This window comes from Caretta caretta, chromosome 13 (assembly GCF_965140235.1).
Source record: "Caretta caretta isolate rCarCar2 chromosome 13, rCarCar1.hap1, whole genome shotgun sequence".
NCBI classification, from domain to species: domain Eukaryota; kingdom Metazoa; phylum Chordata; order Testudines; family Cheloniidae; genus Caretta; species Caretta caretta.
In genome coordinates, this window is record NC_134218.1 from 37,711,063 (window position 1) to 37,738,646 (window position 27,584).

The 27,584-nt window shown below is 51.2% G+C and overlaps 1 protein-coding gene across 1 annotated transcript; it reads left to right on the plus strand.

Annotated features, from left to right (window-relative positions):
• Positions 1-15,650: 15,650 nt before the first annotated feature.
• On the plus strand, positions 15,651-23,135 carry LOC125622046 (mast cell protease 3). The gene is made up of 5 exons (XM_048819609.2): positions 15,651-15,727; positions 16,409-16,565; positions 16,767-16,902; positions 21,208-21,468; positions 22,238-23,135. Exons 1-5 carry the CDS (start codon positions 15,670-15,672, stop codon positions 22,385-22,387), a joined length of 762 nt encoding a protein of 253 aa, XP_048675566.2. The 5' UTR covers positions 15,651-15,669; the 3' UTR covers positions 22,388-23,135.
• Positions 23,136-27,584: the final 4,449 nt, after the last annotated feature.

A 27,584-nucleotide genomic window follows, 5' to 3' on the forward strand; every position in this document is an offset into this window, starting at 1 on the left:
TGGAGCGCCTTTAGGACCATGACCTAGTCCCCTACTTTGAAGGAACGCTCTCTGGCATGTTTATCATACCAGGCTTTTTACCCCATGAGCTTCCCAGAGGTTTTCCATAGTTCCTGCCAGGAAATTAGTCCCTGCATCTGTGAGGATGTCGGAGGGCCAACCTACCCTGGCAAAAATGTCTGCTAGTGCCTGGCACACACTTTTAGCTCTGGTGTTGCTTAGAGCTACTGCTTCCAGCCATCGGGTGGCAAAATCCATGAAAGTCAGGATGTACTGCTTTCCTCTGGGTGTCTTTCTGAGAAAAGGACCCAGAATATCCACAGCTACTTGCTGAAATGGAACTTCAATGATGGGGAGTGGCTGGAGAGGGGCTTTGACCTGGTCTTGGGGTTTTCCCACTCTTTGGCATACTTCACAAGACCGGACATAGGTAGAAACATCCTTGCCCATTCCCTCCCAGTGGAATGAGCCCCCCAAACAGTCTTTGGTCCTGTTCACCCCAGCATGGCCACTAGGGTGATCGTGGGCTAAGCTCAAGAGCTTGGCCTGGTATTTAGTTGGAACTACCAACTGTCTCTGAGGATGCCAATCTTCCTGGTGTCCACCCAGAAAGAGTTTCCTTGTATAAAAGTCCTCTTTCTACAACAAACCTGGATCGATTAGAAGAGCTGAGAGGCGGTGGGTTGCTCCGTGCCACCGTCCAAGCTCTCTGGAGGCTTTCATCTGCTTCCTATTCGATCTGGAACTGTTCCCTTGATGCTGGAGACATCAGTTCCTCATTGGATTGTGGACCTATGCTTGGTCCCTCTGGAAGCGATGTAGGGGATGGGGCTGTTTCCATTGACTGTGAACCGCTTTCCTCTGGGACACTCTGTTGGGGTTCAGGCTCCGGCTGAGCCTCTTGTTTAGGGTTATGGGCTGCTGCCGGTTCAGGTTCGGTGGGGCCCTCTGGTGTTGAGGTTGCAAGTACTGGATTCAGTGCTGGCAATGGGTCTGGTGTTGGTTGTTCCGCTGGTTCCAGTTCTGGGACTGGCTCTGTCTGGGTCTCTGGGACTAGATCCACTACTGCTGTTGCAGATATTGGCCTGGGGTCTGGGTCCATCACCTCTGACCGGGTCCTGATAGAAGTTTCCGGAACAGAGCTAGGCCTCACGGCTTGTTTAGCCTGGCTGCGGGTGACCATTCCTACCCTCTTGGCCCACTTCACATGATTGGCCAAGTCTTCCCCCAACAGCATGGGGATGGGATAATCATCATAGACTGCAAAAGTCCACGTTCCTGACCAGCCCTGGTACTGGACAGGCAACTTGGCTATAGACAAATCGAAAGAGTTTGACTTGAAGGGTTGAATCGTCACTTGGATCTCTGGGTTGATTAAATTGGGGTCCACTAAGGAAGCACGGATAGCTGACACTTGTGCTCCGGTGTCCCTCCACGCGGTGACCTTCCTCCCGCCCACACTCACAGTTTCCCTCCGCTCCAAGGGTATCTGGGAGGTTTCTGGGCCTGCGGACCTCTGGTGTGATTCCAGTGCAATGAACTGTAATCTGTTGGGGTTCTTGGGGCAGTTGGCCTTTACATGCCACAGCTCGTTACATTTAAAACATCGTCCAGCTGACGGGTCACTGGGGTGAGGTGGGTTGCTGGAGAACGGGGTGGTGGGATGATAAGGTGTCTGGAAGGTTCTTTGGGAGGTAGGTGGGTCCTTGGGCAGCCCCCAGTAATAGAGTGTGGTCTGGGGTTGTCCCTTCTGGTCTCCGCTACAACTGCGACCAGTTTTCTTCTTCTCTGCCACCTCCACCCATCTGGCTCCAATCTCTCCTGCCTTGATTACAGTTTTGGGCTTCCCATCTAGGATGTATCTTTCTATTTCCTCAGGAACACCCTCTAAGAATTGTTCCATTTGCATTAGGAAGGGCAAATTTACTGGAGATTCAACACTTGCTCCTGATATCCAGGCATCCCAATGTTTCACAATGTGTTAGGCATGTCGGGTAAATGACACGTCTGGTTTCCACCTTAGGGCTCTGAACCTCCGACGAGAATGCTCGGGTGTTATCCTCATTCTGACTCTCGCCTTGGATTTAAACAGTTCATACTTGTTCATGTGTTCTCTAGGCATTTCAGCCGCCACCTCAGCTAAGGGTGCACTGAGCTGCGGCCTCAGCTCTACCATGTATTGGTCGGTAGAGATGCTGTACCCAAGGTAGGCCCTTTTGAAGTTTTCTAAGAAGGCCTCAGTATCATCGCCTGCCTTGTAGGTGGGGAACTTTCTGGGATGGGGAGTGGTACCTGGAGAAGGATTGCTACAGTTTGTTGGTATATTCTGCTGAGTCTTTACCTTCTCCATCTCCAGTGCATGCTTCCTCTCTTTTTTCTTCTCCTCCTCCACATGCTTCCTTGCCTCCATTTCCCTCCTGTGGGCAGCCTCCTGTACCTCCTTCTCCAGCCGCATGAGTTCTATCTGTCTTTCATGTTCCTTTTGTTTTTCCTCAGCCTGAAATCTGGCTAATTCCAGCTTTTGTTGTGCCGTGGATTCTGTCATCCTAACCTCTCTGTTTTTCACTAACTTTACACCTAAGGTTTAGAAATAAACAAACAAAACTTGGCTGTAAAATTTTGCTGTGCTGGAATAGGATACCTATTCTCGGATAGTGATTGTCAAGCCTACAGAAAAAGACAATTCCCTTTGTCTCTGTTCTGGCCCCAAATCAAAGCAAAAAACCTCCAACTACAACCCTGCCACTTTTGTCTCCAGACAAATGTGTAGAACACCACCCTATTTACTTTTAGGGAAAAAAAAAAACCTTCTGGTTTGCGAAGACTGTGAATTTCCCTGCAGGAGGTTAAGTACCCTGCCTCCAGGCAAAGAAAACCTGCGATTCACAAAGATAATCCACTTTTGTCTCTGCTCTGGCCCCAAAGCAGAGAAAAAACTGGCTGCTTTCAGTTGGACCTCCTTTCCAGCAGCCCCAAAGGGAAAAAAATATATCTTTTTTAAAATCTGTATTTCTGGTTCAAAAAATCTCAAATTGATCTCAAAATGATTTCATGTTAATCCCACCACTCTGCCACCATGTCAAGGTTCCTTCCCCACTCTGAACTCTAGGGTACAGATGTGAGGACCTGTATGAAAACCTCCTAAGCTTACTTTCACCACCTTAGGTTAAAACTTCCCTAAGGTACAAATTAATTTTATCCTTTGCCCCTGGATCCACTGCCACCACCAAACTTTAACTGGGTTTACTGGGAAATGTAGTTTGGACACGTCTTTTCCCCCCAAATCCTCCCAACCCTTGCACCCCACTTCCTGGGGAAGGTTTAGTAAAAATCCTCACCAATTTGTATGGGTGACCACAGACCCAAACCCTTGGATCTTAGAACAATGAAAAAGCATTCAGTTTTCTTACAAGAAGACTTCTAATAGAAGTAAAGGAATCAGCTCTGTAAAATCAGGATGGTAGATACGTTACAGGGTAATTAGATTCAAAACATAGAGAATCCCTCTAGGCAAAACCTTAAGTTACAAAAAAGACACACAGACAGGAATAGTCATTCTATTCAGCACAGTTCTTTTCTCAGCCATTTCAAGAAATCATAATCTAACACATACCTGGCTAGATTACTTACTAAAAGTTCTAAGACTCCATTCCTGTTCTGTCCCCGGCAAAAGCAGCATACAGACAGACACAGACCCTTTGTTTCTCTCCCTCCTCCCAGCTTTTGGAAGTATCTTGTCTCCTCATTGGTCATTTTGGTCAGGTGCCAGTGAGGTTACCTTTAGCTTCTTAACCCTTTACAGGTGAGAGGATTTTTCCTCTGGCCAGGAGGTTTTTTAATGGGGTTTACCCTTCCCTTTATATTTATGACACTCCCCCTCCCTCCCAGTGCCTCTCACCCCCAACAAAACACCTGTTCAGGATACTCCTGGAGGCAGGGGGAGAAGCAGGGTAAACTGAGGCACAGAGGGGGGCCGGGACATGCCGAAGGTCACCCAGCAGCAGAGCTGGGAACAGAACCCTGGCGTCCTGAGGTGCAGGCCTTTGCTTGGGCTACTAGACCACACTGCTTCCCCACAACTCACAGCAGCTCAGTTGGGCAGTCCCAGGCACCACCGGCCCCTCAACCCCTGCATCACACGGCTTGTTAATTTCAACTCCCATCTTGTGTCCTCTGGAATCAGTACAGACCTGATACAAATGTCTCCAGCACTGAATTCCGTCCTGACCCGTGTCATCTGGGGCAGGTGCTGGGTCCTCCAGGACAGGACAGGTTTCTGGTTACAGGGTGTGGGGATATAACATCTGCAGGGCTGGAATTACGTCCACCCTCAAATCCAGTGGCTCTGAAGCAGATACAGACAGAATTGATCTGTGTGTGATCACACTCCCCTCCGTTTGGCTCTCTCTGTCTGGTAACAGGGGCAGTGCTGGCCAGCGCTCCCCAGGACCGGGAGATGCCATGTTGCTGATCCCTGTCCGGCTAAAGGCCAGATTTGTCTGAGTCAGAGGCACGAGAGAGATTCCCAGAGCTGCCCTCAGATGCCCTCGGTCCCTCCACTCTGACCCGCTGCAATGAGAGAGCCACGTTTCTTGTACATATTTGTCTATTCCAAGCCCAGAAGGGGCCACAGTGCTCGACCCTTTTAACCCCTGTGTAGTCCCAGCCCTGCGACATCCGTGAGTTAATCCCGGCTCGAAGTAGAGCAGAGCTGTTGGAGAAATGTGCCGGCCCAGCGTGAGTCACACATTGCCAGGTTTTGAGCATCCCCAGGTGATGCCCAGCTGTGCAGACTCAGCTGGGCCTGACCCTCCCCCCAGTCCATTCAGGGCAGTCTCCAGAGAGCCACGTGGCAGAGAGTTTGACACTGAGGTTTTCTGTTCTCCCACCCAGCCGTGTCTCCCAGCTGTGTGAGAAGCACTTTCTTCCCTGATCTGGTGCAGAGGGTGCTGCTGCTAACCCTACTCAGCGTGGCTGTTCTCTTCCCCCCAGGGTTCAGGCTGGTGGGGATGGAGGGGATGGGGCATAGGGAGCAGAGCTTTGCATAGGGCTCAGTGGAAGGGCCTGGGGCTGCTTCCCCAATACAGCAATCCTGGGGTGGAGGGCTGTGAAAGGAGGCAGCTTCTCCTCACCGTCTTCCCAGACCCCACCGGCCCGGTGGAGTGGGAAGCAGAGCAGGGGCAGCTGTTTTCATAGATCCATGGGGATCCTGTCTGTGTTAGGGAAGCTTCCTACCCATGAATATCACCCACCCATCGTGGGCGTGTGACATCCCCTGGAAGCCACATGCAGGGTAACAACCTCCTACTGCTGCCAGCTAACAGCCTCGCCCCTTTAGCTCAAGGACTGTGCTCCAGGGCTGGGGTCAACCACAGAGCCGGGAGGCGACTGCAGCAGCACCCTTGTGAGTCCGCCCAGATTCCCAACTCTTCCTGCACCACGAGCTAGCACAGGAGAGCTGTGAACACAGCTGGCACCTCTGGCCGTCTGTGCAGGGCCCGGCAACTTCGGGGCTGTTCTATTAACTGGGCAGAGACAGGCACCTCTAGGGCTTGGCAGAGATCTGTCCTGACCCATCCCCCGTCCCCCACCCTGGCTAGTTCTAGGCTGCTGGGGAGGCTCTGCCGGAGGGATTGCGCTTGATTAACGGGGCGGGTGTTGCAAGGGAAGGGTGAGTGTGGAAAGATAAAAACCCCCATGGCCACAGGGGCAGATCTGACCTGGGACATGTGGGGCAGGTAGGGAGACCAGATGTCCCTATTTTATTGGGACAGTCCCGATTTTGGGGGCTTTTTCTTATATAGGCATCTATTACCCCCCATCCCCATCCCGGTTTTTTACACTTGCTTTCTGGTCGCCCTCGGGGCAGGGTTTCAACAGAGCTCCACAGCCACCGACCTCGATGGGATGCTCCAGTGAACTCAGTGGGGTGGGAGGGGATTGTCAGTCATCTCCTCCTTAGCTGGGTCAAAGAGGAGGGGGCAGGGAACCTGGGCTGGCTGGGTTGAAGGGCCAATCGGAGCAGCAGAGGGCTGAGTTGAGTTGAGGGGAGCGATGGGACAGGGTCCTTGATCAAACTCTCCAGCCTCATGGTGTCTCAAAGATGAGTTTTACCCATTCCCATCTCTCTGCCAGGCGAAATCATCGGGGGATGGGAAGCTGGGCGTCACTCCAGACCCTACATGGCCTTCGTGAAGATAGAGACAGGAGGAGACAGAAAAGGAGGCTGCAGAGGGTTCCTCATGTGGGAGGACGTGGTGGTGACAACGGCTCCTTGTAACTGCAAACTGGGGTAAGAAATGCACCATCTGCTGTCCCCGAACCAGCCAGTCCCTGTCCTGGGGCTGGCCTCTTGTCCTTTTGGGCCACGAATGGCTTCAGGCACTGTTGTGCTGGGTACGGAAGGTGTCATCAATAGAGACCCTGATCTGCTGCTCCAGGAACGGTATTGTTACCCCCCTTGGCCAAGCAGTCAGTGGGGTCTTGCAGGATGTTTCCATTAGGAGGAGAAATTGCTGGTGGCATTAGATCTACTCTTCCATGAAATCCTTATTTTTACAAAGAATGTCCAAAGTCCTGTTTTTCTGAACACAGTCGGAGTTACGCAACAAGTGACTCACTTACTCACAGTCCCAAGCCTCCTTCAGCCAGCACTCAGTCCAAAAGCTCTCTCCCCCGGCTAAGCACAGGGTCACACTACCCATGCTTCTTTGGCTGTGGCTGGTGCCTTCTCTGGCTGCTTCTCTGCTCTTCCTGCTGCTTACCTCAGATACACACAGATCCATCAGTCAGTGCCCCAGCCCCTGTGTTTGCTAAATTGGTCCCTGGGGAAACCCCTTGGGTGAAACGGCTCAGCTTCTACTCCTCTGATGTGCCTGTGGCTATGTCTACATGACACAGCCTGTATCAGCCCAGCGTCCTAGAGCAGATGCAGCGTACTCTGACAAACAGGGTTTTTCTGCTGATGTAAGAACACCACCTCCCCAAACGATGTTAGCTATTTCGACAATGGCCTTCTTCCATCCATAGAGCTACCTCAACACCGGGGGGTTGTCAGCACCGCTACGTTGGATAGGGATGTGGGGTTTTCCCACCTGTAGCCAACACAGTTAAGTTGTAAGTGTAGGCCAGGCCTGTGTGATGGGTGGTGATTCTAGTGCAGTGGTTCCCAAACTTTAACAACCCGTGAACTCCTTTCACTAAAATGTCAAGTCTTGCGAACCCCGCTCCGAAAAAATTAATATTTCCAGGGATTTTCTCCCTTACCTGAGCATAAAGTATGAAAACAGTGATCCTGGAAATTGTTTTTTATGACAGGCTTTTTATGACACACTATTTATTATTAATTATTATTTATCATTACAGTATTAGTTTTATTACATTATGAAAATGGCAACACTCTTCCAAGATCTCAGTTTCATAGCTTGTATCACTTTGATTAAGCCTGTTATAAGACAAGGCTCCTATGTTTCATCAAAGAGTATCAGATGTGAAACAGCATGAAGGTATTTAAGAAGCCAACTCAAATAAAGAGTTCCTCCTATGCAAGTATTCGAGCGGTGAGCAGTCCAAGCAAACAACGCACGTTAAAACAAAGCTTAAACTTGTTCTTCATAATAATTTTAAAAACAACACTAGCAGCCTATTTAATTTTAAAAACAGCAAAAAATATCCACCTTTCTTTCCATTTCTTATAAGGAGTCTTGAAGTTTAAATCTCCTCAGTGTGATGGATGCGCTTGCTTTGATCTGCATAGCTCTTGGAAGTCCCCAGAGCTCCGGGCTACCGACCCCATGCTGCCCGGAGTCCCTAGGGATGGTCTGTCCGCCATTAGGGAATTTTTGCCTGAGACCCCCCTCTAATGTTTCACGAACCCCAGTTTGGGAACCACTGTTCTAGTGATTCAGCTTCCTCATCACCTAAACAAGCTTATAATCATAGCATCATAGAACTGGAAGGGACCTTGAGAGGTCATCTAGTCCTGTCCCCTACACTGATGGCAGGACTAAGTATTATCTAGACCATCCCTGACAGGTGTTTGTCCAACCTGCTCTTAAAAATCCCCAATGATGGAGATTCCACAACCTCCCTAGGCAATTTATTCCCGTGCTTAACCACCCTGACAGTTAGGAAGTTTTTCCTAATGTCCAACCTGAACCTCCCTTGCTGCAATTTAAACCCATTGCTTCTTGTCCTATCCTCAGAGGTTAAGGAGAATATTTTTTCTCCCTCCTCCTTATAACAACCTTTTAGGTACTTGAAAACTGTTATCATGACCTCTCTCAGTCTTCTCTTCTCCAGACTAAACAAACCCAGTTTTTTTTCAATTTTCCCTCATAGGTCACGTTTTCTAGACTTTTAATCATTTGTGTTGCTCTTCTCTGGACTTTCTCCAATTTGTCCACATCCTTCCTGAAATGTGGCGCCCAGGACTGGACACAGTAATCCAGTTGAGGCCTAATCAGTGCAGAGTAGAGCAGAAGAATTACTTCTTGTGTCTTGCTGACAACACTCCTGCTAATACAGCCCAGAACAATGTTTCCTTTTTTTTGCAACAGCGTTACACTGTTGACTCATATTTAGCTTGTGGTCCACTATGACCCCCAGATCCCTTTCCGCAGGACTCCTTCCTAGGCAGTCATTGCCCATTTTCTATGTGTGTAACTGATTGTTCCTTCCTAAATGGAGTACTTTGCCTTTGTCCTGACTGAATTTCATCCTATTTACTTCTTTCTTACTTACATTTCTCCAGTTTGGCCAGATCATTTTGAATTTTAATGGCTTCTGTACATTGATCCTGGGTGCAACACTACGGTTAACCTCGTTAAAGTGGGTGGCTCTAATGATCCATGATTGAATCCATTGTATTGGCCGGTCTGCAGCACCTGCATCCTCCTTGTATTTCACAGCACCATCACTGTGCTGCTGGGGGCCCACAATGTTGAAATAGGTGAACTGGGGAGGCAGGAGGTCTGGGTACATCACCGAATCCTTCACCCAGAATTCAATGATGAGACAGATGAAAAGGACCTCATGCTGCTGCAGGTACTTCCCGCTTTGCATCACCCTGGTCCCAATGATGTAGGTTCCATCATATCACCTCACCCCCAGTGACCTCATATAGCTGCAGGTACCATCCCCATCCTGTCACTGCACCCCCAGTGACCTCACACTGCTTCAGATACCACCCCATCCCATCCCCCCCACCCCCAGTGACTTCACATTGCTGCAGGTACCACCGCTGTCCCACCACCTCATTCCAGTGGGCACATGGACTCACAAAGTTGTACATGTTTCACGGGGAAGCCCCACCTGATCCCATCTGGCCCCATGCCCCCAGGACAGGACCCATCCTCCAACAGGAGTTTGATTTCCCTTCTCTCTCTCTCTCCCATCACAGCTGAGGGACGAGACCAATCTGACCCACACTGTGGGCACCATCCCCCTGCCCCGGTGACAGGTGTAGGAGGGGTGTATCAGGGTGCTGGTGCAAGAGCATCTAATTAGCCCCTGCCCGGTCAGCTCCAATCAAGGGAAGCAGATTTGGGGCTGACGGAAAAGTCCTGATGCCGGCCTGAGGATTGGCAGCACCTGCCGGCCTGACAAGCCAAGGGCTATAAAGGCTGGGAAGGAGGCAGGCAGCAAGGGAGAGGTCAGTCAGGGAGGGAGCTGGAAGCCTCCTGGCTGAAGACTGATTCTGCCTGTAAACAGAGGAAACCCTGTAAAGACTATATCGTTTGGCACTGGTGGTGGGACAAGGCTAGGTGAATAAAGACACGGGTGTGGCACAACCCTCAAGTCTCTCCAAGCCTGATTTGGGAGGGCAAGCAGGCCCAGGAAGAGGGGCTGGTCATGCACCCCATTACAAGGGGGGTGTGCAGCATGGCGGGCTGGGGCCTGACTACTACCAAGGAAAATGCCTAGCCCTCCCCAACTCTGCAGGAGGTGGAACTGAAGATCATGGGCAAGGGCGTGTGTCTTCCTCAACCATATCCGCACTATGCCCTGTCCAGGATGCTGTGTGGGGGGGATCCCCAGAAGAGGAAGGCATCATTCCCGGTGAGTGTGGGACACGGACATGCGGCGCCCGGAACAAGAGGCTGCTAGAACTGGACACTGGCAGGGCTGGGCAGAATTGGGAGAACCAGGATCCATGGCGAACCAGCCAGAAACCAGGAACTGGAACTGGACTAGATCCTAGCACTAAAGGCTGTAGGACAGAAATCGGGGACCAAAACTGGCCAGCTCCTAGGAATCAGGGATGGAGGCTAGGAATCAGGGACAAGAACTAGGCTGGTCTTTTAAATATGGAATGGATCCTAATTATTTTGGGACAGGAACTGGCAAGATCATAGAAATCAGGGGTGGAAATGAGCTGCATGTTCAATAGGTTCTAGAAATCAGAGACAAGAATCAGCCACATCGTGGAAATCAGGGATGGATCTAAACAGTGAGGGACAGATCCTAGAAATCAGGGTTAGGAATCAGCTGGATCCTAGGAAATAAAAAGGGGAATTGCTGAATCGAGAACCCAAGGGTGGATCTGAGAAATCAGTAGGAAATCCTAGAAATCAAGGGCAGGAGTCAGCCAGATGCTGGAAATCAGGATTTGGAATCAGGGATGGGAATTGAGCAGGTTAAAGAAATTTGTGATGGATGCTAGAAATCAGACACAGGAACTGGCCAGATTCTAGAAATCAGGGACATGGTCCAGCTGGATCCCTGGACCTTGGGGTGGGAACTCCATGCAAGTCCTCAGAGTGACTTGACCATGAGACCCCAGAAAGAGGGGTACAGAGCTGGATTTCAGGACCATGAATACAGAATGCAGCCCGCCCTTTGCTTGGACACCTGTAAACCCATACCTGGTGTTTGCTTCTCAAGCGGCTCCAGAGGCCCCCTGGTCTGTGACGGGAAGGCCCAGGGCATTGTCTCCCAGGGCAAACCTGATGGGTCAGCACCCCAGGTTTTCACCAGGGTCTCCAAATACGTCCTGTGGATCAAGAAAACTGCACAAGCTGATGCCATAGATGGGAGCATTCATCTCTTCTCGCGTGATTGGACAGACAGTTGAGTATTGCAGAGGCATGACTGGCTGGCTGGCTGGGTATTGCAGATGGATGGATGGATGGATGGATGTGTAGCCAATGGTTTTAGTTGATTGTTCATTTATTGTGTGATGTTATGATTAACTAATATGTTAGGTCATATGTAATCATTGTATACAAAATAGAGTTAAATTGTAGGATTATGGAAGGATAAGATTGATCAGTAGTGAGAAGTGATAATTAGGTACACCTTGTACCTTGCTGGTCTGGCTCCTTCGGGATGTGACCGGTCGCGAACCAGAGAATTTACAGGATCAGGAGAGGCCAATGTCTGTCCCTCTGCTGCCGGCCACAGAGCTCTGCTCTGGCGTGAGAGGGGCCGGCATTGACGGAGTGGGGATGGGAGTGGGGGCGCTGTGGGGAAGAGGCAGGGCAGCTGCAGAGCCCCACGGCCAGGGCGACACTGCATCCCCTCTCAGTCAATGGTGCTCCAGTGCGAGGTTCTGCAGCCGCCCTGCCTCTTCCCCCGAGTCCCCCCCCCCATCCCTGCTCTTCTCCCTGAAGGAGAAGGATGGATGGATGGATGGATATTGCAGAAGGATAGATTGATAGATGGTAGAGGGAAGGGTGGATATTGCAAGAAGATGAACAGATGGATATTGCAGAAGAATGGATGGATCGATGATGAATTGATGTTGAAGAAGATCGGATGGATGTGGCAGATAGGAAGACAGACAGATGGATATTGCAGAGGAAAGATGGACAGAGAGCTACTGGTGATCCAGAGAAATGAACAACAACCAGTCAAGCCTGCCATGAGATCTCCCTCCAGTCAGAACTTACTCTTATTTTTTTTCCAAGGCTGCAGTCTCTGCCCTAGCCGTACAGATTCCTTTCTATGTTTCTTCCCCACTATCTTTTTAAAATTCATATGGACGTCCTGTGCTGACATCCCATTGCGTCCATATAACTCTGTGGGGATTTTCAGGGATGGGAAAAGGGGGTTCCGAGCTCGTAGCTTTCTGCCATGTTATATCGCGATTCCTAGAGAGGGCAGCTCACCTACTTACCAGATCAGCAGTCGGGGTCACCAGTGTTGTCAGTTGTTGGCCGTTCTCTGTGTGTGCTGCACCAGCTCTGGCCAGGTAGCCCGTACAGCAGACTTCTATCGACCTGTCCAAGGAAACCCCAGACTCGGTTCAGTGGGAGAGGCGCTTGGCCAGGTTTATTGCTAACAGAGCACGGTATTAATGCCGTATACCTGCTACAGGTGCACTCAACACATATATGCCCGAGACAAGGGACTTGGCTCAGTGAGGCCGGGACTTTCTGCTCACCCTCTCAGCCAGACAAAGACACCCGCTCTGTGACCCCCCCTTTTATACACTGACACAAACAATTTACGTATTGCCCCTCTGATGTGGTTGGTTACCACACTTTACCTGTTGGTTTTCTCAAAACACCTCTATCCTTCACCCTGTCATCCTGACCTTATCTTTAGGAGGGGTCGGTGTGTCCCTGTATCATCTTCAGCGAGTGTGTTTAACTTGTGTTGGGGGTGTTTACCTTGTATTGCAGTGTTCTGGCACGATCCTTCGGGAATGTGCTTGTGTGAATGATTAGTGCCTAGAATTGCTCGGTTTTTTGCCATGGCAGCCCTGGTCTTGGCAAGTTTATGTATTGGACAGTGAACCTGCAAGCAAGCATCTGCTTAGTAACAGGGCCTGAGTTTTGGTTATAGCCTGATTCTTGCTAACTTTACTTTAACTCAGCAGGGCCTGACTTAAATTAAGGCCTTAGGTCTAACACCAGGATCCTTATAGCAGGCCTCATGTCTCAGGATCTCTCTTCTGATAACATCCTCTATGTCCATCCACCCCTTCACTCTATCCATCCCTCCCTCCCCATCCACAACCTTCTATCAATCCATCCTGCCATCCGTCTCTCCCTCTCTCCCTACACATATGGAAGTCTCCATCCCTCCCTCCCTCTCCACACACCCCCTCCATCCATCCGTCCATCCCCTGACAGTGTTACCCATTGCTGTAGTAACTCAGGTCTGTTCATGCCTTCACCTCTGCCATGTTTGCCTGTTAATTTCACTCTGTCTTCTGTCTGCCAGAATCAATGGAGTCTAGTGACATTCAGCCTTTGTCAGTGTATAATTCCTTCCAGGGCCTTTAGAACTGGCCACCGCTATCATAGACAGCCAGGCCGGCATGTGCAAAGCCACCTGCAGGCGTGAGGTGTCCAAATCCCATTGACTTTCAGTGGGTGTTTGGCCCCTAACACCCTGGCACCCCGTTTTACAATACCCAGTCCATCTCGTCAAGTGCTGGGGCTCAATCCCATGGAAGCTCAGCGCCCAGCATCTCCCAATAGGGGAAATGGAGAGATTTTCAGAAGCGCCAAAAATGCAGTGGGTTCCCCTAGTACATATGGCCAGGAGCAGGTACACACAGGAGTCCACTCAGCCCCTCACCCAGTTCAATGGGAACAGCTTCTTATGGAATCCAGCCTCACCCTGGACAGCTACCCAGGGTGGGGAATGGACATGGGGCCTTTCCCTTCTAAGGGCAGTCGGTTCCAATAAAGCCCCAGAGTGGGGACTGGCTGGCACAGGAGCATGGGGATGGGACATGGGGCCTTTTCCCTCTCAGAGCACCAACTCTCCCAGACAAGACTGGCTGGCTCAGCAGGGTTGAGAATCTGATTACCGGAAATTGTTTTGGGTCTGGTCCCCAATCTGGGTGTCTGTGGGAAGTGGTGCTGTCACAGATGGGGGGATCTAGTCTCCCTGACCCACATCCCTCCCTCCAGCTCACACCCACACTGCGAGGTAGGGGGAGCTTTGAGAAGGATCAAGGGCTGGTTCCCACCAGAGATTGAGCTGACAGTTGGTCAAATCATGACTCCCACCACAGTAGTACCAAGCCAGGGCAAGAGCTCAGACTCTGTTGTTAGCTACCGAACCATTTCCCCCAGATTCACTCTAGATGTGCGCGGGACCCAGCAGTGCACAGGTGCTAGGAGCACCGGGGGGTCCCAGCTAGGTGGGTCCCCAGCTGTGCCTGGCCCCAGAACGGGCAGCCCCCCATTGGGCAGGGCTCCAGGGGCTCAGCTGTGGGGGGGGGGGGGTGACCCAGTTGGGCTGTATATTCCGCCCCCCCACCAGGAACAAAGATGGCCAAGGACCACCGGGCGGGTAGAAACATCACACTGAGGTGCCCCCTCCATCCCCATCTCTGCTCCAGCCCAGGTGCCTGGAGGAAGAGGCCAACAAAGCTGGATCAGCGGATGTCTCAGCCCTAGCCACATGCCCCAACAGGCATGTGCACAGACCGGGGGATGGGGGGTATCAATGCAAGCTGCATCAGGGGGCAGCTCTGCCCCATATGTGCACACCGCTCCAGGCTCTGGAGGGCGACTAGCCACAGAAGAACCTTCTTTCAGCTCCTTCACCGGGGCACAAGGAGGGAGGGGGGTGGCGTTGCTTTGCAAGACGCAGGCCAGCGAGTCTGTGAGCCTGCGAGTGGTGAAGGCCCCAGCCAGACATAGGAGCCCTCCTGTTGCAGAGAGATGCTGAGATGAGGCCGAGTTGACCACAGCACAGGCCTCAACTGGCCCCTCCTCTTAGCAGCTGAGCCACCTCCCCCAGCACAGCAGGTCAGCAGGGCACTGCCCAGCGTGAGCGCAGCCCTGCGATGCCCATGGACCCACCAGAATGGACTCAGGGGCTGAGAGGTCCCAGATGGCAGCTCCCCTTTTGCACCCTCACCCCACAGTTGATGTGGTGGGGGGGTCCAAGAGCTGAGGTGGGAGAGCCCTCACCCACATCCCGGAGCACATGGCCCTGAGGTTTCCTGCCTTGCATTCCCAGTGCCGATCCAGACCTCTAACCCATCTCCCAGGCAGATGTCCCCTCCCCAGCTGTGCCCTGACAATGTTGCTCGTACTCCTGCTCCCCAGGGCTCAGGCTGGTGATTGGGGGGGTCATAGTGGCCCCGATGTGCACAGTCCCCAGGAGGTTCACAGCCCCAAACATGCATGGCCCCTGGACTATAGCACCCCAGATATGCACAGGCCCAGGGGTGCAGGGCCCAAGAAGTGCATAACCTCAGAGGGTGCAGGGCCCCACAAATGCACAGCCTCCAGGAGTGCAGAGCCCCAGATGTGAATAGCCCTGGGGTTAAGGGGGCCCAGATGTGCACAGTCCAGGGGTATAGGAAGCCACATGTGCACAGCCTCATGGGGTACAGGGCCTCACATGTGCTCAGCCCCCAAGGGTGCTAGGCCCCATATCTGCTCAGTCCCCAGGGTATTCAGGGCCCCAGAGCTGCACAGTCTCCAGGGGTACAGGGCTTCAAATGTACAAAGCCCCAGGGGGTGCAATTCCCCATATATGCACACCCCCAGAGGCTCTAGGGCCCCACATGTGCACAGCCCCAAAGGTTTGCTTTCTGCTAGCTCTGCAGGGTGGCTGGTGACTGCCTTCCTCTATGTGTGAACTCCTCCCCGGCAGGATCCAGGGGATGTGGTTTACCCTGAGCCAAGCGTCACCCGTCCTATAAGTGACCCCAGAGACAGACACGTTGTCTCCTTCCCCAGACGCCTTCTGACGATGCTGCTGCTGCTCCTGTTTCCCATGGTCTTTCCCCTGCCCCCCGGGGCTCAGGCTGGTGAGTGCAAGAGGGGATAGGCCCCCTTTGGCCTCAGAGGGAGTAGAGCTTGGCACTACTGAAGCTGTCTGCAAACTATGGCTCCTCCCCAGAGTCAGATGCTTCCACCGGGGCCATTGGAGTGTCCCCAGCATCCAGCTGGAGTGCTGTAGGGCTCCAGGGGCTATTGGTGTTTGCCCAGGACCCAACTAGGGAGCCTCAGGTCCGTGGGGCCTGGGGGCAGTTATCAGTGTGTGTGTGCCCAGAACAAAGCTAAGGTGCCCCTGAGCTTTGGGGTCTGGGGGCATCAGTGTATGCCCAGGACCCATCTGGGGAGGCATGGGGTCTGGGGGCAGGTGTGCAGGGACCTAAAGGGGCAAGGGGAGAGGAGGGGGTTGATGCTACCATAATAAATCCCCTGAGAGGGAGGCAACGCACAGAAATTCAATACGTTGCTGATGTGAACGGCCAACTCCTAGACAGGAAATGCAGGTCTGTGCAGTCTGTATGGTTAGAGCCGGGGAAGAGGGGCTAGGAGCCGGGACTCCTGGGTTCATTTTCCAATTCCACCAAATTCTGGTCTCGGACTGGGTCTGTTCAGTGCCTAGGACAATGGGGGCCTTGATCTTGGTTAGCGGAGGGATACACCAGCTGGCTGGATTGGGAACCTGAATTAAATCCTTCTCTTGACACATCTGCCAGGGGAGATCATTGGAGGACAGGAAGCCCAGCCTCACTCCAGACCCTACATGGCCTTTGTAAGAATACAGAGAGAAGGAAAGGGAGGAAACATGTGTGGAGGGTTCCTGATCCGGGAGGACGTGATGGTGACGGCAGCTCATTGTAACTGCAACCTTGGGTAAGAAATGCAAGATCCCTGCCCCTTAGCCAGCCATTCTCCGAACCTGGGGCCAGGTCAAAGTTATTCCCCACCCAGCAGGGGAAAGGCCCTGGAGTGCTGGCATGATCTACACACACCCACTTTAACAAGGTTAATGGCCCATGCCAGAATCCAGAGTATTGGCCTTCTGCAGCACCTGCATCCCCTTGTATTTCACAGCAACATCTCCGTGCTGCTGGGGGCCCACAACTTTGAAATAGATGAACTGGGGACGCAGAAAATCTGGGTACGGCGCCGAATCCCCCACCCAGAATTCAATGACGAGACGTTGGAAAATGACCTCATGCTGCTGCAGGTACTGGCCATATCTCAGCCCCCACCCCAGTGACCTCACACTGCTGCAGGTATCACCCCATCTCATCACTCCACTGTGACGGATTCCCCCTGGGGTGCTGCTTAGAACTGGGTACCACTGGGGTACCACTGAGCCCACCTGACCCAAAAGCCTGGACTCCCTTTACACTGTAATGGTGTGACAGGCTCTCAAATCCCCTCTAGCATAAATACATGTAGGGACACATCCAGCTGCAGCTTCACAACGATGCTGAGATCAGCACTGCATGGGAAGGATTGGCTAAGGAACTGCCCAGTACTCAAGTACACACCCCTATCTAGAGACTAAATCCAAAATTGCACCGTCTTGTCCTGCACAGAGAACTATACAGCGTAAGGTCATGAAATTCACCCCCTCCCTCAATGTGGAGAGGGATACGCACAGCTTTCTGCCCCAAGTTATAATTTCCATATACACACTGGGTTTTAAACAAAACAAAACAAGTTTATTAACTACAAAAAATAGATTTTAAGTGATTATAAGGGATAGCAAACAGATCAAAGTAGATTACCTAGCAAATAAGACAAATATGCAATCTAAGCTTAATATACTACACTGCTTACAAGTAGAAAATTCCCACCCTAAATGTTGTTTTAGGCAGATTGCAGAGATTCTTGAAGGGCAGTTGCATTTGCCTGCAGCTTAAAACTTCAGATATTTTATTTACAGGCTAGACAGTCTTCCAGCCTGAGCTCAGTCATAGAATCATAGAATCATAGAATCATAGAATATCAGGGTTGGAAGGGACCCCAGAAGGTCATCTAGTCCAACCCCCTGCTCGAAGCAGGACCAATTCCCAGTTAAATCATCCCAGCCAGGGCTTTGTCAAGCCTGACCTTAAAAACCTCTAAGGAAGGAGATTCTACCACCTCCCTAGGTAACGCATTCCAGTGTTTCACCACCCTCTTAGTGAAAAAGTTTTTCCTAATATCCAATCTAAACCTCCCCCACTGCAACTTGAGACCATTACTCCTCGTTCTGTCATCTGCTACCATTGAGAACAGTCTAGAGCCATCCTCTTTGGAACCCCCTTTCAGGTAGTTGAAAGCAGCTATCAAATCCCCCCTCATTCTTCTCTTCTGCAGGCTAAACAATCCCAGCTCCCTCAGCCTCTCCTCATAAGTCATGTGTTCTAGACCCCTAATCATTTTTGTTGCCCTTCGCTGGACTCTCTCCAATTTATCCACATCCTTCTTGAAGTGTGGGGCCCAAAACTGGACACAGTACTCCAGATGAGGCCTCACCAATGTCGAATAGAGGGGAACGATCACGTCCCTCGATCTGCTCGCTATGCCCCTACTTATACATCCCAAAATGCCATTGGCCTTCTTGGCAACAAGGGCACACTGCTGACTCATATCCAGCTTCTCGTCCACTGTCACCCCTAGGTCCTTTTCCGCAGAACTGCTGCCTAGCCATTCGGTCCCTAGTCTGTAGCTGTGCATTGGGTTCTTCCGTCCTAAGTGCAGGACCCTGCACTTATCCTTATTGAACCTCATCAGATTTCTTTTGGCCCAATCCTCCAATTTGTCTAGGTCCTTCTGTATCCTATCCCTCCCCTCCAGCGTATCTACCACTCCTCCCAGTTTAGTATCATCCGCAAATTTGCTGAGAGTGCGATCCACACCATCCTCCAGATCATTTATGAAGATATTGAACAAAACCGGCCCCAGGACCGACCCTTGGGGCACTCCACATCAATCTAGACTGATTGCTTTCTGTCTAGTGGATATTCCCCAGGTGTAAACACATTTGTAATAGGTGCATAGACAATATTCCTAACTTCAGATACAAAAATGATACATACATATAAATATGATAGTCATGTTCAGTAAATCATAACCTTTCCAATGATATCTCACATGCCTTATTTTGCACAAAATATATCATAATTGTCCCATACTCATACTCTAACATTACTTTGAAGAAGATGCGTGTGATGGGCTCGGTCACAGAGATCCCCTAGGCCCCGTCACCTGATGTGCTGAAATTACCTCGAGCCCGTTTTTCCTGCCAGCCTGGGCCTCCAGAACCCTGCCTGGTTGAGCCAGACATGCTAGCCTGCTGCAGTACAGACACAGAACCCGGGCCACATCCCCAAAGCTGCAGACCTTAACTGAAAACAGCTCAGCAGGTCACCTGTCTCCAGCATTCAGACACCTAGCTCCCCGTGGGATCCAAATCCCAAATAAATGGTCCACCATTGGGCCAAAAGAAATCTGATGAGGTTCAATAAGGATAAGTGAAGGGTCCTGCACTTAGGACGGAAGAACCCAATGCACAGCTACAGACTAGGGACCGAATGGCTAGGCAGCAGTTCTGCGGAAAAGGACCTAGGGGTGACAGTGGACAAGAAGCTGGATATGAGTCAGCAGTGTGCCCTTGTTGCCAAGAAGGCCAATGGCATTTTGGGATGTATAAGTAGGGGCATAGCGAGCAGATCGAGGGATGTAATCGTTCCCCTCTATTCGACATTGGTGAGGCCTCATCTGGAGTACTGTGTCCAGTTTTGGGCCCCACACTTCAAGAAGGATGTGGATAAATTGGAGAGAGTCCAGCGAAGGGCAACAAAAATGATTAGGGGTCTGGAACACATGAGTTATGAGGAGAGGCTGAGGGAGCTGGGATTGTTTAGCCTGCAGAAGAGAAGAATGAGGGGGGATTTGATAGCTGCTTTCAACTACCTGAAAGGGGGTTCCAAAGAGGATGGCTCTAGACTGTTCTCAATGGTAGCAGATGACAGAACGAGGAGTAATGGTCTCAAGTTGCAGTGGGGGAGGTTTAGATTGGATATTAGGAAAAACTTTTTCACTAAGAGGGTGGTGAAACACTGGAATGCGTTACCTAGGGAGGTGGTAGAATCTCCTTCCTTAGAGGTTTTTAAGGTCAGGCTTGACAAAGCCCTGGCTGGGATGATTTAACTGGGAATTGGTCCTGCTTTGAGCAGGGGGTTGGACTAGATGACCTTCAGGGGTCCCTTCCAACCCTGATATTCTATGATTCTATGATAAATCCATTTTACTCTGTATAAAGTTTATACAGGGTAAACTCATTAAATGTTCGCCCTCTGAAGCACTGAAAGAGAGATTTGCACAACTGTTTGCCTGCCTGCCCCCCCCCCCCACTCCTCCAGGTAAAAATTACTACACTGGGTTTATTAATAAACAAAAGTGATTTTATTAAGTATAAAAAGTAGGATTTAAGTGGTTTTTAGCAATAACAGACAGAACAAAGGTTTCAGAGTATTCACAGAGAAAAATAAAAGAAAACACGCAAGGCTAAGCTGAATACACTAAGAAATCATTCACAAATGATAACTTCTCACCCTAGATGTTACTTCAGGTAAAATCCTTCTCAGGTCAGTTGCTTTTTCTAACCTGGGTCCAGCCTCTTCTCACCCACCCCTGTGGTTACAGTCCTTTTGTTTCCAGGTGCTTGCAGGTATCTCTGCGGAGTTGGGGGGCCACCTCTTAAGCCAGCTGAAGACAGCTGTTGTTTGCTTCCCTCACTTTATATAGAACTTCCCGAAGGCAGGAAACCTTTATTTGAAATCCCACTCCCTCTGGAAAAGTACCAGATTCCAGATGGAATTCAGTATCAGGTGAGAGGGTCACATGTCACTGTAAGACCCCCAGCCTCCATTCTTCCTGGGTGGGCCCACAGGTCACAGGGAGGCTTGCAGGTAATCAGGGCCATTCACAGGTCATTGTTTCTGAAGCACCTTTAATGGCTTCCACTTCAGGTGTTTGCATCAGCAATACGAGTTTATGTCTTGTTCGCCTACCGCCAGACATGGAAACAATCCATGCAAACAAATAGGATGAACACACTCAGTGGATTATAAGCTTTCTAATGATACCTTACAAGGGGCATTTAGCATACAGCAGTTATGTCATATTCATAAGCATATTTTCATAAAGCGTATGGAGTGCAATGTCACAATGGGGTGTAATGCCACCCTGACCCCCAGTGAATCCACACTACTGCAGGTACCACTTTCATTCCATCCCCCCCCTCACTGACCCCCACACTGCGGCATGCAGCATCACAGTCACAACACCCCTCCACCAGCGACCTCACTCTGCTGCAGATATCACTCTGTCCCATCACCAAGCCCCCTGTAGCCACATGGCATCACAGATTTGCACAGTTCTCATGGGGATGCCCCACCTGGTCTCATCTAGCACCATCCCCCCAGGACAGGATGCATCCCCCAAGAGGAGTTTGATTTCCTTTCTCTCTCCCGCCCCTCGCCCTGCATCACAGCTGATGGACAAGGCCAAGCTGACCCAGACTGTGGGCACAATTCCCCTGTCCCAGAAGAAGGTGAAGAAGGGGGCAGTGTGCAGCGTGGCTGGCTGGGGCCAGACCAGTAGCAAGACAAACTCCCAGCCCTCCCCGACCCTGCAGGAGGTGGAACTGATGGTCATGGACAAGAAAATGTGTCTGTCTCAGCCCTATCTGCACTATGTCCCATCCAGGATGCTGTGCGTGGGGGACCCCCAGGAGAGGAAGTCGCCATTCCTGGTGAGTGTGGGACAGGGGCACACAGTGCCCGGGACAAGGTGCTGCTAGAACAGGAGACCGACAGGGCTGGGCAGAATGGGGAGAGTCAGGATCCATGGTGAGCCAGGCAGATCCTGGGAACCAGGAATCAGAATTGCCCAGATCCTAGGAATCAGGAATGGAGGCTAGAAATCAAGGACAAGAACCAGGTAGTTCTTTCAAATGAGGAATGGATGCTAATAATTTGGGACAGGAACTGGCAAGATCACAGAAATCAGGGACAGAAATCATCTGGATATTCAACAGGTTCCAGAAATCAGGGACATGAATCAGCCACATCCTGGAAATCAGGGATGGATCTTAATCGTGAGGGAAAGATTCCAGAAATCAGGTTTGGAAATCAGACTGATCCTAGGAGTCAGAAAGGGGAATGGCTGAATCAAGAACCCAAGGTGGATCTGAGAAACAAGCAGGAGATCCTAGAAATCAAGGGCAGGAGTCAGCCAGATGCTGGAAATCAGGATTCGGAATCAGGGACAGGAATTGAGCAGCTTAAAGAAATCGGGGATGGATGCTAGAAATCAGACACCAGAATCGGGCAGGTTCTAGAATTCAGCGACAGGGGTTGGTTGGGTCATGGGGTGGAAGCCCTGGGCATGTCCTGGGAGTGACTTGACTGTGAACCCCCAGGAAGTGGGTTACAGAGGTGGATTTCAGGACCGTGAATACAGAATGCAGCCCACTCTTTGCTTGGACATCGGTAACCCTGTGCCTGGTATTTACTTCTCAGGGCGACTCTGGGGGCCCACTGGTCTGTGATGGGAAGGCCCGGGGCATAGTCTCCCATGGCAGCGGTGACTGGTCAACTCCCAGTGTGTTTACCAGGCTCTCCATATACGTCCCGTGGATCAAGAAAACTCTGTGCAAGCTGAAGCCTTAGAGGGCAGCATCCATCTCTAGTGTGAGTGGAGAGCTAGACGGGTATTGCAGAGCAATGGCTGGCTATTGCAGATGGATGGATGGATGTGTAGCCAATGATTTTAGTTGATTGATCATTTATTGTTTGATGTTATGATTCAACAACATGTTATGAGTTAAATTGTAGGATTACAGAAATATAAGATTGATCAGTAGTTAGAAGGGATAATTAGGTATTAGGGGTCTCAGTAAGGAGGGCTCAAACACAAGGTCTACAGGCTGAGGCCTGTAAGATAGATAGTAGCTTAGCCACACTAGGCCATAGGCTTAAGAAATGGTTGACATAAGTGACCAAAGAATGACCCTATGCCACAAGATTACGGGGAAAGATGTACCCATATGTGGCGCTGCGAAAAATGAACACTAAGAATAATTTTTTGCTTACAAGATCCCCGGCAGTGACATTTTTCTAACATGTGCCCTAACTGTAGGGTGCATAATGTGCATAAAAGCTAATGAGGCATAGTTGAAATCACATTATAAAAAAAGGATGCCCAGATCAGGAAAATTGAGCTTCCTATTGGAAACACCAGCAGGAACCACCCCTCTAGTGATGATCATTTGGCCAGGCATCCATCAGACCTTTAGAATATCATGAAACGATGTGAGTAGAAGTATATTTGTCACTTGTTCACCGGTCTTTATAGAATTTCTAGATGTTTGGGTAATCATAACTTTAACTGTAACTTCAATAAAACTTGTAAAACAGACAGGGCCTTTTATGCGTGAAATGTACGTGTGGTCACAACCCTTTGTCCTTATATGTTCCTAGAGACTCTAAATCTGAAGCAAGTAGCAGAGGTGACTTTCACTCTGTGAGTTTGAAACTGTAGCCACTAGAGCCGAACCTACGGTGGTGTAATACCACACTACAAAATTCCCTTTAAATGAAAGAAAAGGCAACAGATGGATGGATATTGCAGAAGGATGGATAGACAGAGGATGGATAGATACTGTGAAACAATGGATGGATGGACATGGCAGATGAGAAGGTAGAAGGATGGATGGATGGGCAATACAGAAGGATGGATGGATGGATGGATGGATGGATGGATGGATGGATGGATATTACAGAAGGATGGCTGGATAGATGGATAGATGGATGGATGTATATTACAAGAGAATAGACAGATTGATATTGAAGAAGGATGGATGATCATGAATAGATACTGGTGAACGATGAATGGATGGACATAGTATATGAGAAGACAGATGGATATAGAAGAAGGATGTATGGAAGGATATTGCAGAGGAAAGGAGGACAGAAAGCTATTAATGTTCCAGAGAAATGAACAAACAATCGAGCCTGCCGTGAGATCTCCCTCCAGACAGAACTTACTCTTCTTATTTTCCAAGGCTACAGTGGCTGTCCTAGCCTTACAGATTCCATTATGTGTTTCTTTCACACTATCTTTCTAAAATTCATATGGACATCCTATACTGACATCACAGCACCTCCATATCTCATCAAACTTTGTGAGGATTTTCAGGGAGGAGATAAGGGGGTTCCCTAGCTCATAGCTTTCTGCCACGTAAGTTCATGACTCCGACAGAGGGCAGCTCACCAATTTACCAGATTAGCGGTCGGGGTCACCAGTGTTGTCAGTTGTTGGCTGCATGTGCGTTCTCTCTGTGTGCTACACTGGCTCTGGCCAGATAGCCCGTACAGCAGACTTCTATCGAACTGTCAAAGAAGACCACAGACACAGTTCAGCGGTGAAGGTGCTTGGCCAGGTTTATTGCCGACAAAGCACAGTATTACTGCCTTATATGTACTACGGGTACACTAACACATTTATGCCTGTGACAATGGGCTTGGCTCATTGAGGGGGGTGAGTCTCCACTCCCCCCAAAACCAGGCAAAGACAACCCCTCTGTGACCCCCCTTTTATACACTGGTACAAATAAGTTATGTATTGCCCCTCTGATGTGGTTAGTTACCACTCTTTACTGTGTCCCTGATGGTTGGCTCAAAATATCTCTATCCATCACCCTTTCATCCTGACCTTATCTTTAGGAGGAGTCGGTGTGTCCTTGTGTCACCTTCAGGAAGTGAGTTTACCTTGTATTAGGATGTTCTGGCACTGTCCTTCTGGAATATATTTATGTGAACACTTAGCGCCTAGGAGTGCTTGTGTTTTTGCAACACCAGCCCTGTGCTTGGCAAGTTCATGTATCAGATAGTGAATACGCAAGCTGGCATCTGCTTTGTCACAGGGCCTGACCTGTACTCATAGACTGACTCTTGCTAACTTTACCTTATCTCAGCAGGGCCTGACTTTAGTTCAGGCCTTAGGCCTTACACCAGACCCTTTAGGGGAGGCCTCATGTCTCAGGATCTCTCTTTCGACTATACCTTCCATGTCTATCCACCCTTTCTATCTGTCCCTCTCTCCATCCCCATCCACACCCTTCTATCAATCCATCCTGCCATCCTTCCCTCCCTATCTCCCTAGGAATATGCAAATCTCCATCCCTTCCTCCCTCCCGATACACTCCCTCCCTCCATCCATCCATTCCCTGACAGTGTTACCCATTGCTCTAGTATCTCAGCCCTGTTGGCGCCTTCACCTCCACCATGTTTGCTTCTTAATTTCACTCCCTGTCCTGTAGCTGTCGGTATCTATCGAGTGTAGTGACATTCAGCCTTCTTGGGTGTTTATTTCCTTCCAGGGCTTTTAGAAATGGCCACCGCTATTGCACACAGCCAGCGGGAATGTTCAAAGCCACCTGCAGGAGTGAGGTATCAAAATCCCATTGACTTTCAGTGGGAGTTGGGCCCCTAATACCCTGACCCCCCCCCCTTTACAATTCCCAGCCCATCCTGTCAAGTTCTGGGTCTCAATCCCATTGAAGCTCAGCTCCCAGCATCTCCCAGTTCGGGGATATGGGGAGATTTTTATAAGCACTGAACATGCAATGAGCCCCCTAGAATGTATGGCCAGGAGCAGGTACACACAGGAGTCCACTCAGCCCCTCACCCAGTGCAATGGGAGCAGCTCCTCATGGGACTCAGCCTCACAGTACACAGCAACCCTTCATGTGGGGGTGGGTGAGAAATGGATACGGGTGTTTCCCCTCTATGGGGCAGCATCCCCCATCCAGCCCCAGCCCCAGGGCCAGGGACTGGCTGGTTCCTGGGGATGGGGAATGGGAGATGGGGCCTTTCCCCTCTAGGGGGCTCTGACTGCAAACCAGACCCAGGCCTGGGTACTGAATGGGTGGATGGGGAATGGGACATGGGGCCTTTCCCTTTTAGGGGGAGCCAACTCCCATTGAAGACTGGCTGGCTCAGGGGGGTTGAGAATCAGATGCATTGTTTCTGCCTCCACCTGCAATGCAGGGGTCTTTGGGAAGCCATGCTGTCAAAGACAGGGGGCTCTGGTCTCCTAGATCCATGTTCCTCCCACCAGCTCACACCCACACGGAGGGGAAGGAGAGCCATTGAAAAGGATCAAGGGACCGGGTTCCCACCAGAAGCTGATCTGAGTCTTGGTCAAACCACGGCTCCTCCCACATTAGCACCAAGGCAGACTCTGTTGTTAGCTGCTGAGCCCCCTCCCCCATCTTTGCTCCAGATGTGTGTGGTGTCCAGCTGTGCACAGCTACTGGGAGCAGAGGGGGAGATCCCAGCTAGGTGTGTCCCCAGCTGTGCCTGGCACCAGAATGGGCAGTCCCTTGCTGGGCAGGGCTCCAGGGGCTCAGATGTGGGGACTGGTCTCTCCCCACCACACCCATGTGGTGGGGTTTCCAGGAACAGAGCTGGCCGAGGCCCCACCTGGCAGGTGGAAACATCACACTGACGTGTCCCCCCCAACCCCCGTCTCTGCTCCGACCCAGATGTCTGAAGGAAGAGGCCAGTGAAGCTGTCAATGGATGTCTCAGCCCTAGCCACACGCCTCATCTGATGCATGCATGGAGCAGGCAGTGGGGGGTAGTACAAGCTGCATCAGGGCTCAGCTCCACCCCAGATATGCACAGCTCCAGGCTGGGCCAGTGCCCAGATGTGCCCCAGCCCCAGCTGTGGAGGGCGCAGAGCAACAGAGGAACCTTCCTGCAGCTCCTTCACCTGGGCGCCAGGGAGGAGGGGGAGCAGTTTTGCTGTGCAAGACAGCAGGCAAAGGCGTCTGTGAGCCTGCAGCTTGTGAAGGTTCCCAACCAGACACAGGAACCCTCCCAGTGCAGAGAGACGCTGAGATGAGGCCGGGTTAACCACAGCACAGGCCTCAGACTAGGCCCCTCCTCTTAGTGGCTGAGCCACTTCCCCTCCCCCCAACTCTGCAGGGCTGCAGGGCACTGTCCAGGGTGAGCACAGCCCTGCAATGCCCATGGCCCCACCAGAATAGACTCAACAGCTGAGAGACCCCAGATGGTGACTCTCCTTCTCCACCCTCCCTGCAGCTGGTGTGGTGTGGGGTCCAAGCGCTGAGATGGCAGGTCTTCCACCCACACCCTGGAGTGCATGGCCTGGAGGTTTCCTGCCTTGCATCCCCGCTGCCCTGCCAGGCCAGGCCTGTAACCCACCTCCCAGGCAGATGCTGCCCCCCATGGGCCTGATAGTGCTGCTGCTCACGGGTGCTCAGGCTGGTGCCTGGGGCGGGGGCATTAGGGCCCCAGATGTGCATGTCCCCTGGACTACCGGGCCCCAGATTTTCCCAGGCCCAGCAGATTACTCTCTGCTAGCTCTGCAGGGCGGCTGGTGAGCGACACCCCACGTGTGAACTCCTCCCCAGCAGGAACCAGGGGCTATGGTTTACCCTGTGCCAAGTGTCACTTGGGGGGCCCAGCCCCTCCTAGTCAGGTCTATAAATGACCCCAGAAACAGATGCATCACCCACTTCCCTGAGGTCCCTCTGACAATGCTGTGGCTGCTCCTGTTCCCCATTGCCTTTCCCCTGCCCCCTGGGCTCAGGCTGGTGAGTACATGGGGAAGAGCCCCGCCCCCCCCAGCCCCATAGAGAACAGAGCCTGGATATGCTGGAGCTGTCTGCAAACCCTGGCTCCTCCCTAGTGTCAGATGCTTCCACCAGGGCCATCGGTGTGTCCCCAGCACCCAGCTGAAGTACCATGGGGTTTGTGGGGACATTGGTGGCTGCTCAGCAGCCAGCTGGGGAGCCTCAGGGCCGTGGGCTTTGGGGCAGTTATCGACGTGTGTCCAG

Bases quoted from the DNA above. Each gene is read 5' to 3' on its own strand.
- LOC125622046 (XM_048819609.2), top strand. From the start codon at position 15,670: ATGCTGCTGCTGCTCCTGTTTCCCATGGTCTTTCCCCTGCCCCCCGGG. The intron at 15,728-16,408 runs GTGAGTGCAAGA...CACATCTGCCAG, and splicing joins GCCCCCCGGGGCTCAGGCTG to GGGAGATCATTGGAGGACAG. The intron at 16,903-21,207 runs GTACTGGCCATA...CCTGCATCACAG, and splicing joins ATGACCTCATGCTGCTGCAG to CTGATGGACAAGGCCAAGCT.